This window comes from Lampetra planeri, chromosome 45 (assembly GCF_965212315.1).
Source record: "Lampetra planeri chromosome 45, kcLamPlan1.2.h2, whole genome shotgun sequence".
Taxonomy (NCBI): domain Eukaryota; kingdom Metazoa; phylum Chordata; class Hyperoartia; order Petromyzontiformes; family Petromyzontidae; genus Lampetra; species Lampetra planeri.
This window is the reverse complement of record NC_136151.1, coordinates 2,485,720-2,502,140: the sequence shown is the minus strand read 5'-3', so window position 1 is coordinate 2,502,140 and position 16,421 is coordinate 2,485,720. Positions and strand designations below refer to the sequence as shown.

The following is a 16,421-nucleotide window of genomic DNA, read 5'->3' as shown; positions in this document are numbered from 1 at the left end:
GACTTGACTCCAGTAATGACGACGACGACGATGACAATGACGATGACAATGACGACGATGACAGACCTGTGCAGTTCGATGAATGTGATGATGAATGATGATGGTGTTACTGCACAGGTATAATGAGGCCTTTAAATCAGTTCGAAAAATCCGCGATGCACTGAGGCCGCGAAACTTGAACCGCGAAGTGGCGAGGGATTACTGTAAATCAAAAGTTGATTGACAGCACGCGGTTAAGGGAGGGATGAAACTGGAGAGTCAAGGTCACGTGATTGGCGCTGGCGAATCCCGTAACCATATCGGTCGCGAATCACCGATATCAGTTTCTTGTTTCTGTAGTTTGTGTCGTTTGTGCTGTGACCATCTGGAGGTCATCTCCCCGAGCCGATTTGTGCTGCGGGAAAATTCAAATTTTGCTTAGATTTGACGCTGATCCATCTTTGTGCAGTACCTTAAATTCCCCACGTTATACAGTTATTGTCATTTAGTTTAAATTTCTTCGCTTCATTGCTGTACTTTTTGCTTGCTTGAGTGTGGGGTGGATTCAATTGGTGACGCTGCTCTTCCCGGAATGGGCGCCCAACCCTCTTCCTGTTAGTAACTGCGCTGTGAGGTTTCACTTTCACCCTTCCTGTTTGGATCGTACAGCATTCTGTGATCTCCACACTCGCTGAGACGCTTAAACACTGAGACACTCGCTGATATACTCACTGAAACACTCGCTGAGACACTAACACACTCGCTGAAACACTCGATGAGACGCTAAAACACTCACTGAAACACTCGCCGAGACGAGCAGAACCATGGCTACCCCAGCTGCTGCTGCTGCAGTATCTGATGAGCTCAGCTGCTCCATCTGCTTGGGCGCTTTCCACTGCCCGTCCACGCTGAGCTGCGGCCACTCGTTCTGCCTGCGGTGCCTGGAGAAGGTGTGGAAGGTGGCCGGGCGCTGCTTCTGCCCCCAGTGCCGAGCCAAGTTCGAGCAGAAGCCGCAGCTGAGCAGGAACGTGGCGCTCGCTAACCTCGTGGAGGAGTTCAGCGTGGGGGTGAAAGCGGCTCCGCAGGTTTCCTGTGACAGCTGTCTGGACGGTGAAGTCCCCGCTGTGAGAAGCTGCCTGACGTGCGAGACGTCCCTCTGCGAGTCCCATTGTAAGCGTCACCTGCAGAACGCGAGGTTCAAAGACCATGAGTTGGTGGAGCTGGGTGTCAACATGGAAGCTCGCAAGTGCAAGAAGCACGAGAAGCGTCTCGAGTTCTACTGCACACAGGACGAGTGCCTGGTCTGCACGAGCTGCGCCATCGTGGGGGAGCACGCGGGACACAAGTTCAGCAGCGTGGAGGACGCGCACGAGGCACGGAAGGTGGAGCTACTCAGAGACCGGAGCACAGAGATGGGGTCGCGGCCAACACTGCCCTCTGCAACACTCGCGCGAATTTACAGATCAATTACAATGTATATTGAATCAATAATAGCCATAGTTATTAAGTGTAAAAAAATAAAAGTGAGCCTCATCTTACAATGTCTGCGCTTTGTACGTAGCGATCATCAAATTTAGCTGTCCCGTTTATTCCATGTGATCCGTTGCACCCCCCTTAACACCAGAAGTAAATTCGTGGAAAACGCCACCTTTTAGGTGGTTCGATATTTTGACAGGCGCGGTTTCTTCATTAGGGCGATTGGGCGACGCACCACCAATCTCAGCCGTTACTGTGCCTCTGGATATAGTCCAATCAGCGTCATGTCCGGTTCTGTGGAGTACCGCCTCTTTTTGGGCGATTTCACTCTGGCTGAGAATCGCCCCGTGTGGTCCCATAGACTTACATTCAAAGATGTTTTTTTTCGAAAGGCGGGCGCTGCAATGCATTCTCTATGGCTTCCGGGAGGGCTTGCACTAACGTGCTTACGTCATCATACGTAAGCACGTTTCAGTCAACAATGTTATTTGTCGCCACCTAGTGAAATTTTTAATAAAAGAAACTAAGTGGATTTTTCTTCTTGGTTCTTTCGGTAAAGTCACGTAGAAGGGAAGTAATAAAATAATAAAAATAAAACATAATAAAACAATTCTCACGACGTTTCGGCTACAACGCAAGCAGCCGTCTTCAGGTGAAGAATGAGGCACTGCCAAGCTAGGAGCTTATATATAAGCTGAGTTGGAGGTGGAAGAAGAAGAGAGCCTTAACAAAAGAATGTGCATATCAAGAGGAATTTAGCATATTCATGGGAAATGCGTAGGAGGTGGGCGGGGGGGTTTCAAAGTCATATTATGCCCATGCATTATGCAGGATCAGCAGCACCAAAGGGAGGGGGAGGGGTAGCATTAACAAAGGGAGGGCATGTTAATAGTATGTAGAAGCAATGAAACATGTGAATGGGAAAACGGTGGCAGGAGATCCGCAGCGGAGCAAATAATGCATTCCGTGTGGAGAACACAAGATACACAGTTAATGCCAGTGAGTGGACTGCGGTCTGAAAGTCACCATAAACGTGAACAACAATCAGTTAAGATCCGAAGTGGTTTATTACGTCCTTCCAATGATTGCTGAGCCAGAATCCATCTTCTCGGTTGAAATTGTCTCTGTGTTTGTATATGTGGATCGCCTCATGAACGAATCTCTCATGGTAGCCAGATGGCTTGCAGAGAACCTCTGTCTTGGAGAAGTCAATGTCATGTGAACCCACTGAATTGTAACAGTGATCTGCCACGGCTGAGGTGTTTGTCCTACCGTGTTTCAGGTCAGCTTTATGTTCACGGATGCGGTCCGAGACATGTCGTTTGGTTTCTCCAATGTAACTGCTACCACAGAGGCAACTTAGTTTGTAGACGCCAGGGTACTGTATGTCTGGAACCACGTCTTTTACAGACGGAACCAGATCACGGATTTTATGTACTGTGTTGAATCGTACCTGAATCTTGTGTTTAATCAGGATTTTGGACATCTTTTTTGTGACCCCAGCAATGTAGGGTAAGGTGATGGTTTTGAAAGGCTCCTCAGCAGGATCCTTCTTGACGGTTGGAGTGATGGCCTTGCGGATTGTGTAGTCGGAGGAACCATTACCCTTAAGAGCTTGGCGTACGTGTTTGAGTTCACTGGCAATGTGTTCCTGGTCGGAGATGCATTGGGCTCTATGGTATAGAGTCTTGATGAGGGAGTTCTTCTGGGATGGATGGTGGTGGGAATCCGGTTTTAGGTAGGCATCCGTATGGGTGGCTTTCCTGTAGACAGAATGGCTCATTGAACCATCAGGTCTCCTTTTAATTAGGACATCCAAAAAGGGTAGCTTGCCATCTTTTTGAACTTCCATGGTGAATCTGATGGCTGGGTGTATGGAATTGATGTGGTCGAGAAATTTGTCTAGAGCAGGCCGGCCATGTGGCCAGATGACAAAAGTGTCATCTACGTACCTCTTCCATAAGGTCGGGTGTAGAGTGGCAGTCTGGATGGCGTCAGTCTCAAATTTCTCCATGAAAATGTTGGCTACAACCGGAGATAGGGGGGAGCCCATTGGGTGCCCTCAGTTTGCTTGTAGAAGGTTTCATTCCAGGTGAAGTATGTATTGGTTAAGCAGTGTCTCACCAGGGGGGGTACCCCAGCATTCAGTCCTTGATGAACCAAGTCTTCAATGATTGCGATGGTGTCAGGCACAGGAACCTTGGTGAACAAGGAAACCACATCAAAACTGACAAGCAGGTCGTCTGGGGACAGGGAAATCCCCTTCATTGTCAATAGTAGAGTTTTGTACCACAGAGGTGGTTTTTCCAGTGAAAGGCCGTAGGATTTCAGACAAAAAACGAGCCAGTTTGTAAGTGGGGGAGTTGATAGTAGAGACAACGGGACGAAGAGGTGTATCTTCTTCATGTATCTTTGGCAAGCCGTACAATCTTGGTGGCCTGGCTGCAGAAGGTTTCAACGAGAACTGTTTGGTCTGATCAATGAATGCGGTTGAAGCAGAAATGATTTTGTTGGTTTTGGTGACGAGGCTGTTGGTGGGGTCTCTTTTTAATTTTTGTATAGCTGCCATCGTTGAGTAGTTCTTGAATTTTGTTGTTGTATTCTATTGTGTCCATGATGACAGTGGCATTGCCTTTGTCGGCTGAGAGGATGACAATGTCATCCCTCTTTTTTAATTGAGCTAATTCAAAACGCTCATCTTTGCTGATGTTGCTAGCTGGCATCTTAACGTTTTTGAGGGTTGCAGAGATTTCAGATCTTGCTACGTCTGCAGCGATGTGACTCAAGCCCTTGAGAGCTACATCTACTCGAGCAATTATATCATTAACTGGTATGTGTCTAGGTGTGACTGCAAAGTTTAGTCCTTTAGCTAAAACGGATTTCAGACCTTCAGAAATAGGACTGTTACTGCGATTAATTACGACTTTGTTAACATCTAGCTTTTCAATGCGTGGGTCCGGTTTCTTGTTTGAGAGGCGGTTGAATTTGGAAATCAAGTTGTCCTTACATTTAGTCGACATAGCGGCAGCTGAAGAGGCACTGCCGCTATGTCGACTAAATGTAAGGACAACTTGATTTCCAAATTCAACCGCCTCTCAAACAAGAAACCGGACCCACGCATTGAAAAGCTAGATGTTAACAAAGTCGTAATTAATCGCAGTAACAGTCCTATTTCTGAAGGTCTGAAATCCGTTTTAGCTAAAGGACTAAACTTTGCAGTCACACCTAGACACATACCAGTTAATGATATACTTGCTCGAGTAGATGTAGCTCTCAAGGGCTTGAGTCACATCGCTGCAGACGTAGCAAGATCTGAAATCTCTGCAACCCTCAAAAACGCTAAGATGCCAGCTAGCAACATCAGCAAAGATGAGCGTTTTGAATTAGCTCAATTAAAAAAGAGGGATGACATTGTCATCCTCTCAGCCGACAAAGGCAATGCCACTGTCATCATGGACAAAATTGAATACAACAACAAAATTCAAGAACTACTCAACGATGGCAGCTATACAAAAATAAAAAGAGACCCCACCAACAGCCTCGTCACCAAAACCAACAAAATCATTTCTGCTTCAACCGCATTAATTGATCAGACCAAACAGTTCTCGTAGAAACCTTCTGCAGCCAGGCCACCAAGATTGTACGGCTTGCCAAAGATACATGAAGAAGATACACCTCTTCATCCCATTGTCTCTACTATCAACTCCCCCACTTACAAACTGGCTCGTTTTTTGTCTGAAATCCTACGGCCTTTCACTGGAAAAACCACCTCTGCGGTACAAAACTCTACTGACCTGGTATCGACAATCAAGGGGATTTCCCTGTCCCCAGACGACCTGCTTGTCAGTTTTGATGTGGTTTCCTTGTTCACCAAGGTTCCTGTGCCTGACACCATCGCAATCATTGAAGACTTGGTTCATCAAGAACTAAATGCTGGGGTATCCCCCCTGGTGAGACACTGCTTAACCAATACATACTTCACCTGGAATGAAACCTTCTACAAGCAAACTGAGGGCACCCCAATGGGCTCCCCCCTATCTCCGGTTGTAGCCAACATTTTCATGGATAAATTTGAGACTGACGCCATCCAGACTGCCACTCTACACCCGACCTTATGGAAGAGGTACGTAGATGACACTTTTGTCATCTGGCCACATGGCCGGCCTGCTCTAGACAAATTTCTCAACCACATCAATTCCATACACCCAGCCATCAGATTCACCATGGAAGTCGAAAAAGATGGCAAGCTACCCTTTTCGGATGTCCTAATTAAAAGGAGACCTGATGGTTCAATGAGCCATTCTGTCTACAGGAAAGCCACCCATACGGATGCCTACCTAAAACCGGATTCCCACTACCATCCATCCCAGAAGAACTCCCTCATCAAGACTCTATACCATAGAGCCCAATGCATCTCCGACCAGGAACACATTGCCAGTGAACTCAAACACGTACGCCAAGCTCTTAAGGCTAATGGTTACTCCGACTACACAATCCGCAAGGCCATCACTCCAACCGTCAAGAAGGATCCTGCTGAGGAGCCTTTCAAAACCATCACCTTACCCTACATTGCTGGGGTCACAAAAAAGATCTCCAAAATCCTGATTAAACACAAGATTCAGGTATGATTCAACACAGTACATAAAATCCGTGATCTGGTTCCGTCTGTAAAAGACGTGGTTCCAGACATACAGTACCCTGGCGTCTACAAACTAAGTTGCCTCTGTGGTAGCAGTTACATTGGAGAAACCAAACGACATGTCTGGGACCGCATCCGTGAACATAAAGCTGACCTGAAACACGGTAGGACAAACACCTCAGCCGTGGCAGATCACTGTTACAATTCAGTGGGTTCACATGACATTGACTTCTCCAAGACAGAGGTTCTCTGCAAGCCATCTGGCTACCATGAGAGATTCGTTCATGAGGCGATCCACATATACAAACACAGAGACAATTTCAACCGAGAAGATGGATTCTGGCTCAGCAATCATTGGAAGGACGTAATAAACCACTTCGGATCTTAACTGATTGTTGTTCACGTTTATGGTGACTTTCAGACCGCAGTCCACTCACTGGCATTAACTGTGTATCTTGTGTTCTCCACACGGAATGCATTATTTGCTCCGCTGCGGATCTCCTGCCACCGTTTTCCCATTCACATGTTTCATTGCTTCTACATACTATTAACATGCCCTCCCTTTGTTAATGCTACCCCTCCCCCTCCCTTTGGTGCTGCTGATCCTGCATAATGCATGGGCATAATATGACTTTGAAACCCCCCCGCCCACCTCCTACGCATTTCCCATGAATATGCTAAATTCCTCTTGATATGCACATTCTTTTGTTAAGGCTCTCTTCCTCTTCCACCTCCAACTCAGCTTATATATAAGCTCCTAGCTTGGCAGTGTCTCATTCTTCACCTGAAGACGGCTGCTTGCGTTGTAGCCGAAACGTCGTGAGAATTGTTTTATTATGTTTTATTTTTATTATTTTATTACTTCCCTTCTACGTGACTTTACCGAAAGAACCAAGAAGATGAATCCCTGCAGTCACGAAAGCTTTAAATCGAAATTTAAGTGGATTTTAATAATAGTGAGATAGAAACAAACAAGATGTATTGTAAGAGTCACTTTATTTTTCATTAATATTAAAGAAGTGAAGTTGCCTTTACATGCTTAAGCTGTTAATTTATCCATTGCATGGGTGGACCTTATCCTTATCAATCATCCAGACATTTGCCCCCCCTGAGAGATTTTGCAGGAGCCGCCACTGTATTTTGACATCGAACAACTCTTGGTAGTTTGCAAACCACCCTTTTTTTCAAAATGAGTTTGAGCAGCCCTCTAAAAGAGTTGATGCTGAATCTGGCAGCTGGCAGCATCGGTGGGAACTGCCATGAAGCCACGAGGTTATAATTTCACACCTCGACTGTGTTTAGGACGTGATTATCCAGTGAGAGGGTTGAATCCAAGGTAACACCCGCAATGTCCTGGTGGTTAGACAGATTAATCAGAGAGCAAGTGTTGAGAAGAGTCACAAGGTGTTAGGCCCTGGTGTGACGCTCCCTGTTGCTCAGGTAGAGTTATTCGAATTTTGTGCCATTTAACAAAACCAGGTCCCCAAGTGTGAGATGCAATTGACAAGATTCCGGGGTAAATAGTTGAGAGTGGTTAGCATAGTTGATAAAGCAAATATCTCTCTTGCAGAAATGTTAAGTGCTAATGTTTAACTATGAAATCACGGTAAGCCATGTTTTACAATAATCATTGAATTTAAATGAGAATAGGATGTTTCCCCTTTTTTTCTGGCAACAAAACTGAAAACTTTTTTTTACGAGGAATCATGTCTGCATTAACCACAATACTTGTGGTCAAAATGATAACCCAAAGCACGTATTAAAATGTAAAGCAATGATAACCCAAAGCACGTATTAAAATGTAAAGCATTGTTGAATTTCCAATCATAATAGGGGCTTAACCTTTTCACTAACATTATACAGCCTTTGGAGTACCAACGGTTAACCTGAGGCAATGTATTTAAAAAGAACTGTACACAGGTGATTTTAAACTCGTTTAATTTCAGTTTAACACGTAGGCTTTCGTGACCAATATCATCCATAATATAGTTTTTTTTGGGTTAGATCGCGTAAATATATAAATGTGTCGTTAAGACCCGCCACCACCCGACACAACCAACTAGTAAGGGTTGTCACGTAAACAGACCATGCCAATTTGCCACTAGTACAGCACACCAGTGTGTTGGAGAGTCAAGCCACAAAAATTACAATCTGAGTACGACGTTTCGCCAATAATTACAACTAGCTTCATCAGGCGATCTAACACAAAAAACCTCTATTATGGTTGTTTAATTTTACTGGAAAATTAAGCAGCATTGATTCAATATATGCAAGCTCTGGACCGGGCTTGACATCTTTGGAAAATATAGTGTCTCATCAGCAGAGTTAAGCTAGATTGAACCTAGGCTGATGTGTTGTAGAAAAATATATTTAAAACAATTATTCTTACAGTATTTTTTGTTTTTATAAGTGTATCATATCGTTATCTATGTAATTGCTTACTTGGGCTTAATAACATGGAGTACTTTACAGCGTAATATCTTTAAAGCTCTGCATCAAATGAATGCATTTGATGTGCGTGTCATTGACCCTAAAACTGTAAATAAGACATTGTAAGATTCTAATTTCTACTATATATGTTAACAACAGATTTTATTTACTTGTCTATCGAACAGTGGAGAGGCATTGGCCACTGCGGATGATGCTGATGATGTAGTACTGAGCACGTTTGTTCATCTACCCCACGCAGGAGGAGCTCAGACTCGAGACGACATGGAGAGAAGAAAACAAAAATACGGCAGCGTCACAGACTCAGTCACTCATGGACGACTACCGGCGCGTGCAGGTACAGAGAGAGACGGCAGCTTCACGACTCCTTCTGTAATTCGCTTGTGAATTGTATTCAATTGAATTATTATCATTGATGTGTTACATTTTCCCCATGCTGTCATAATTTAGGTCTACTGCCTCCTTGAACAGAGTATGGAGACAGCGGTGTGGAGATGATGTATGATGTCACGTCGCACCGTGATGAACGATGAGCGATTCTACAATGCGTCATCATATCTCTGCGTAGGAGTCTCTGCGTGGGACCAAGGAGCGGATCAGCCGAGAGTTTGAGCGCAGGAGGGAGCAGCTGAGGGAGGAGGAGAGGGAGGCGCTGGAGCGTGTGGACGAGGAGGGCCGCTCCGTGCTGTCCCGGATCCAGGCGGCCATAACTCGCTATGAGAGCAGAGCACGGGACCTGGAGCAGGAGATCAACCAGCTGCTCGCTGCCCTCACCGTGCAGGACCCACTCTCCTTCCTGCAGGTGGCCCCACCTCTATTCACTCACAGTCTTGGTTTATCAGACGGTTTATCTACAGCTAGTAGAGGGTCACTACTCTGTGAGACATTGACATTGTGGGCAATTTTATTTCAGTATTTTTCGATGCGAGAGGAAAATGTGTTGTCCATAAATAGACGCAGGTTTGCTTAATTGTAACATTCAGACCTGGACTTGTCCAGTGGAACATACCATATTCAAAACTCAAATACATGAGTTGTTCAACATTATTTAAGCATCATGGGACCTCCTTTGCCAGTACCAAAATATGAGAATAGGTTTTCCCCTTTTTTCTGGCAACAAAACATCATATTCTTGGTTCTTTGGTCTAGCACCATTTGAGACGAGGCTCAAAAGAAAGCTCTCTCTGGTGTGAACCAATCAGTTTCAAGGACAATGGATATATTATCAGAGTGTGTGTTTTTGTTTGCATTCTGACCACAAGTATTGTGGTTAAAGCAGACATGATTCCTAGTAAGAAGGTTTCAGTTTTGTTGCCAGAAAAAAGGGGAAAAACCCTATTCATTCTAGATTTGAAGTTTTCGTGACTGCAAGGATCCATACTCTTTGGTTGTTTCGGTAAAGTCAAGTAGATGGAGACGCCGATCAAAACCATCACGTTACCATACATAGCAGGCACTACCAAAAAGATTGCCAAAATCTTAAACAAACACAAGATCTAGGTCCGATTCAGTACAGTACACAAAATCCGTGATCTAATCCCATCTGTGAAGAATGTCATTCCTGACTTGCAATACCCTGGACTCTACAAACTAAGTTCCATCTGTGGTGATTGTTACATTGGGAAAACAAAACGTCATGTCTCTGACCGGATCCGCGAGCATAAGTCAGATCTGAAACACGGCAGAACTAATTCCTCCGCCGTTGCTGATCATTGCTATAATGCTGTGGGCTCGCATGACATTGTTTTCTCCGAGACCAAGGTGCTCTGCAAGGCGTCTGGCTACCATCAGAGATTTGTTCATGAAGCCATCCAGATATATAAACATAGACATAACTTCAACCGAGAAGATGGATACAATTTGAGCAATCATTGGAAAGATGTTATTAACCAAGTAAAATTTAACAGTTCATAGTTCCATCTTATTTACCGGGTTACTAGTCTATTTTACCGAGTTAATTATATCCTCAGCGTTCAGCAGTGCAGCTATTTGTTTTGAGCGCTAGTACCTGTCTTGACGGCAATCATGTAGCCGTTTTGCTCTCCTCTCCGCACCTAACATCGGGTACTTACAGCCCCGCCTACTTCCCCCCCCCCCACCTGCTCAGTCTCAATCACACACACGGTGCTCCTCCTCTCCTCATTTCTCCCCCCACCGCCCTCTCTGACTTATATAAACCCTCTTAACTCCCATTTCAGTAAAAAAAATATTCTTGCTGCGGTTGTCACACCTGATGATTGCTTGTGTTGCAATCGAAACGTCGCGATGTATTTATTTCTATTATATTATTATTTATATTTTCATTTTAGTTTTTATCTTTTTTTCATATACGTGACTTTACCGAAAGAACCAAAGAGTAAGAAAACCCTATTCTTATAGGTCTGTATGTGTCCAGTTAAACCAAACCGTTTTTCACCTTCCTCCATTTACAGGTATTTGTTAATTAACTGATGGAGAATATGTTTTAATCGTCAATGTTAATGTAAAATGTGGGTTTGTGTTTTTCAGGATGCCGTGCATGTGCGTCTCAGGTCAGTATCAATCGAAACTCAAATTCGAGCTCTGTCTGCCACCTGATGGACAAATCAGTAACGGCGTGATGTGCTTTCAAATAAGTGCCATTGTATGTCGCCTGTATTTTATATGTATTACCTCTTGAACCAAATGTGATTCATGCATATCTCGTAATTAACTATTAATAATGCATATCTAATTCATACCATACAACATTGTGTATATTTACATTTTCCACGAATATTAACCATGGCCATGAGTGAATGACTCCAAAATTATTATTAATCCCAGTGTTTGGTCAGAAAAGGACAATTACTGAGGAATTTCTGTGAGGTTTATTGAGCATCCAAGGCTACATGTTCAATAATCGCAGTTTCAATGCAGTGGAGCTAGAACCAGCTGTCTGGAGGAGGGAGCGTACAGAAGGACCATGACTCCGAAAGCACCATCACTCTCTGTGTCCTGTACAGTGTGTAGAGTCATGGATCATTATTAAACTATGTGTGTCTCGTGCTATGTGTTGAGAGACATGGACCCTCATTCGACTCTTTGTCCCATGGTGTGTATAGAGAGATATTGACCTTCATTAGACTTTGTGTGTCCCGTGCTGTGAGTGCAGGCGGTGCTCTGTCTCTCAGGGAACTCAGAATGACCCTGCCCACGTCTCCAGCCGACTGAACCTCGCAAAGGTCATCTCAGTGGGAGGCGTCCAAACGAATCTCCTGGCTTTTGAGTGTAGGTCTCTCTGCTTCACTGATAGCTGTAGGCACTTTCACTGCGGACATAAGATCAGCACGACAAGGCAGGCCTGTGACGTGTATTTAAGCCAGGTGAGAGTTCAAAAGCACTTGCCATCTTGGGAGGGAGAAACCTGAGGTGGATTCAGTGAGAAACGCAGTTACTCAGGTGATGGGTGAAAACTCGGAGAAAACAACGAAAGCCTCAATCATCAAGAGGTGCATCAAGCAGCGGGAAAAGTGTTCCTTGAGAGCAAAATGGTGACCGTCTAAATCAGGGGTCGACAGTCAAAATAACAATAAGATGCAATTTTTTAGAATTCGTTAAAAAACCCCTCAATATTTCAAGAGCCACAATGCACCTGGTCAAGGAGCAGTCCTTAAAGAGCCGCACGCGTCTCCGGAGCCGTGGGTTGCCGATCCGTGGTCTCGGGAGCGCAATCACCGTACAGAGTCACTGCGTTAATGTCGACACCCGTGACTGTAGGGCACCCTCTGGGGAGCATCTGTCACGTAGGCTGGAGTGGGGTGCAGAGGAGGGTGATGGTGCTGGCTGCTAAGTTGGACACAGGATTAACGTGAGCCAAAGACGTCGCATATTGCAGGTGTTCAGAACAAGTTAAAATTATTATTGTCGGGGCACAACTCTCACAGTGCAGAGTGCGTGGTGTTAGAGATGACTGGGATTAAACCACTGAAATAGAAAGAAAAGCAGGGTGGAGACTGAATGTGATAGAATCATCATCACTAATGCAGTCTTCACAACTAGGACTTCAATACATGCATTGGTGGATTCTGGACTTTAATTGGGATGCTACAGTGGCGAGATGTTAATTGCCTCGCCTGGTATACCTGGAGGTCGTGGGTTCGATCCAAATCCCTGATGCCTGCTGTACATTTGGAGTCTGTGTCTCTTTCTCTCCCCGTGGACACGTGGATTTTCTCCGGGTCCTCCGGGTTTTCCCTTTACATTTAGAATCAACATCACACGTTCAGACTACATATTTTGCTACTGCTGTAAATGTCCACATGATAAGCCAATTCGTTGAGCTATCATTTGTGATAGCCAGGCCGTTTCTGCAAAAGAGTTAAATAGCTCAGTGGGCCTTATAGGTAATAGTTTTTGTTTAATTTTAAGAAAGATGCCAAAAGCTCAGAAAGGCACACTGAAGCATAGCTGTGAGTTAAGAGCTAAAACACTATGACATCAAGAGTACACGTGACTAAACTGAGTGTACTCATATGTAGTGTTGTAAATTGAGGCAGACGACTTCTTGTCTTGCCTCCCGGGCCACTTTATTACAATCGGGTTCTACAACACTTGGTTCAGCATGCCGAGATTTCGCCGTCCGTGGCTCGTTCGTGCTCTCACTCGCCGCGTCCCAATCCTACTCCCTACAATTCTTTCCTCATCCCTGTCGGCTGCCGTGTCTCGCTGTCTCAGCGGGTCGATACCACGGCAGCTGCGGCATTAAGTGTGCCGACATACGGACTTCGCTCACGCCCTTAGCGTCTCTACCGCTAGCCTCCGCAAGTCCACACAGGACTACTCCCACCCAGGAATACTCTAGCTAGCCTGGGCTTATATATCCCTCGCGACCCTTCCAGAACATTCTGACCGGAAGATCCCTCTCTGATTGACAGGTACCGGTCTCTTCAATTCCGGTCCACATCCTCCCTTAATTGCCCCACGGTCATCCCTCCCCTGGCTGCTCTCGACGCTCCCCAACCGCCTCCCCCGGTTGCCAAGCGCGGACATGCAGCCGTTATCAAACACGCGCGCGTTGAGCCACTACACATATACCCAGATGGTAATGTACACGTGCCATTATAATCACTGTTGTATACACATTGGGGGAGCGGTGGGACAGGGGTTGATTCACTGCACAACATAGGGTTGATTCCTGGCTAGGCAGGGCTGAGCCTGGTTCGTGCTGGAATGGGTAACAAGCATGCATAGCAGGTGCTATCGGCTGCAGGGTTATAGGGTGGGCAGCAGAAGGCAGTGCAGCATAAACCATTATTGTATTGTAATTATATTCTTCTACGTTTATGATCCCCACCTTCTCAAATGTGCACTGACAAGAGTGGTGAAGTATCGTGAAATAACCCCATAACCTGCACGGCGTGGAGAGGCCCTCATCCAGCAGTAGAGTAACAACATTTCTGTATGTGGATGTTACTGTGTGAGGTTGTGGTGACTATTGTACACATGTCGTGTTTATCTGGAGATGCTACAAGAGTAGCATTAACATCGTGGTGCGGGAAACATCACAATGTACATTACTCCTGGACACACATCCATGGTGATATTAGTATGATTCATTGGTATACATTAGTATTTGTGTACACATACCAATATTTATTAGTATTGTGTACACATACCAGTATTCCATTGAATTTGTGTAGAGATTGTATCATTACCAACGACACTCACCCGACGTGGTGGACATCACGTGACAGGGATAATAAAGAGGTAAAAACAAGCCCTCTGATTGGTACTTAACGGGTATGAAAGATGATTGGTTAGAGGCAGGGAAATTGAAGGGATTGAAGGATAAACACAAATGTAAATGGCAGGAAACGGAGGATGATTGACGGGGCGGAGAGTTGGGATCCGTTATGGAGTGTGGAAGGGGATTGGCTGTAGGGAAAGTGGGTCAAGGAACATTCGAGAAAGGGTCTTGAGGGATTTATAATGGGGAAACGCCGGAGCTCAGGATGCTAGGAGTGAAGGAAACCCTTGAAGACCGTGTCTCGTGCTGAAAGAAATACGTTTGTGCCCACATACTGGTTTTCATTAGTATTAGTGTACACATGAGGATCCGTGAGTATTTCTGTACACATACTAGTATTCGTTAATATTTGTGTACACATTTATAGTATGCATTTGTCATACATGTTTTAATAATTCTGCGTTTGTTACGTATTTATGTATTATTTATTGCATTATTACAATAACCAACATTATTATACAGCAAACAATGTGAGTTTGTACACGGTTCGTGCAATGCGCATGCTGATACTCTGCACGCGTTGTTGTGACTGCTGTGTGACCATCACCGCTGTCGTCACCACAGATGGATGCTCACCGACTTTGGACACAAACTCAGCCCACAACAATCTCCAGATTTCCTTGGATCTCAGGACCGTGACATTGACCAATGTCTCCCAGGGTCGCCGCAAGCACCCACACGAGTTGGCCTATTTACAAGTCCTGTGCTCCGAGAGCTTCTCATCGGGTCAGCACTACTGGGAAGTGGACGTGGGGGATGTGCAGCGGTGTCGGATTGGAGTTGCCTATGGGACGATCCCACGGAAAGGTGATGATGCCAAGTGTTTACTGGGAGGGAGTGACGTCTCCTGGAGTCTAAGGAAACATAACGACAGATACTCAGTGTGGCATGGCGGGGTACAGACCCCACTGTCTGTGCTGGAGCCTCCGCGAAGAGTCGGGGTTCATTTGGACTGGAACGCGGGTCTCCTGTCGTATTACAGCGCTGACTCCATGGTGCTGTTACACTCGGTTCACCACATCTTTACTAAGCCTTTATATCCTGGGCTGCGGGTGGGCGGTCAAGTTGGTAATTTTGCGAGAATTATGGATCTGAGTCATGCGTCCTGAGAGAGATCAACATTAAAAAAAGTATAAATGTACACGTACAAAAAGCGCATTATATTGCTTGTATCATTGATTCTACAATAAAATACAGAGTATAAATAATAATTTCGGTTTATATTGTCATGCATGCTATTTGCATCCCACATCACTGTACATTAATTGAATATGACGACCCAAATCCTACATACAGCCAATATCAAGCACATTTTTATGTATAAATAAAAAAAGAAAACACGTTCGTTCGGAGTGGGCAGGTAGGAACTTGGTTGGACAGCGCATTCGTGCGATCGTGGTGCTGAGCCTGCTGAAGCGCTCTCTGAAATACAAATCGAGGGCGTGGCTATGCACGACAGACAGACATACAAATAATCCCTGGTGGGCAGTGTGGAACTGTTGTTCCTACCTGTATATGTTAACTCTTATCAGCAACAACTTTGATTGGTGTGCTGTTCATTGCTGACCCGATGACATGTTGGGCTTCTGGATCTGTGCTCAGAAACCATAGTGAATGAAAACGAGCAGGCGTTTTGTCCAGGCCATGCATATTTCTTCGAGTAAAATTGGCCACTGGCAAAATGCCACTACGTGGAGATGCCAGGGATTGAACCCGGGGCTTCACACATGCGAAGTATGCACTCTACCACTGAACTGCATCCCCATTCTGGTTCTACTGGGGCGCAGTTCCACCTAGGTACGGGGTGAAACTTCGTCATTGGCTTCTTCCTCTCCCTTGTCACCCCACTCACTCTCCTGTTGGCCCTGGGCCCTGTACATATCGAGTCTGCACAGAGTCCAAGCAAAATGTATTTCTTTGAAAGAAATAGAAAAAAATTTACCCGTAAAAACAAAGTTTTTCACTCTAAATCCTTTATATGCGTGGTGGCTAGAGTCCTCTCGTCCTCTGGCTTGAGATGGCTGCCACCTATGGGTCAGATGATTGTCTGCCAGCATTAAGCAATTGGTAATTAAATATTTTTGTTTTCCTAAACAGTGTAAAATTTAGGAA

The 16,421-nt window shown here is 45.1% G+C and overlaps 1 protein-coding gene across 2 annotated transcripts; it reads left to right on the top strand.

Annotated features, from left to right (window-relative positions):
- Positions 1-326: 326 nt before the first annotated feature.
- Positions 327-15,520, top strand: LOC144732984 (E3 ubiquitin/ISG15 ligase TRIM25-like). Of its 2 annotated transcripts, XM_078614658.1 has the most exons (7): positions 327-1,361; positions 8,784-8,879; positions 9,111-9,344; positions 11,051-11,073; positions 11,676-11,791; positions 13,438-13,604; positions 14,874-15,070. In XM_078614658.1, exons 1-7 carry the CDS (start codon positions 804-806, stop codon positions 14,946-14,948), a joined length of 1,269 nt encoding a protein of 422 aa, XP_078470784.1. In that variant the 5' UTR covers positions 327-803; the 3' UTR covers positions 14,949-15,070. The 2 variants fall into 2 exon arrangements, with proteins under 2 accessions (XP_078470784.1, XP_078470782.1); XM_078614656.1 differs by lacking the exon at positions 13,438-13,604 and having other exon boundaries at positions 337-1,361; positions 14,874-15,520.
- The last annotated feature ends 901 nt before the right edge of the window (positions 15,521-16,421 follow it).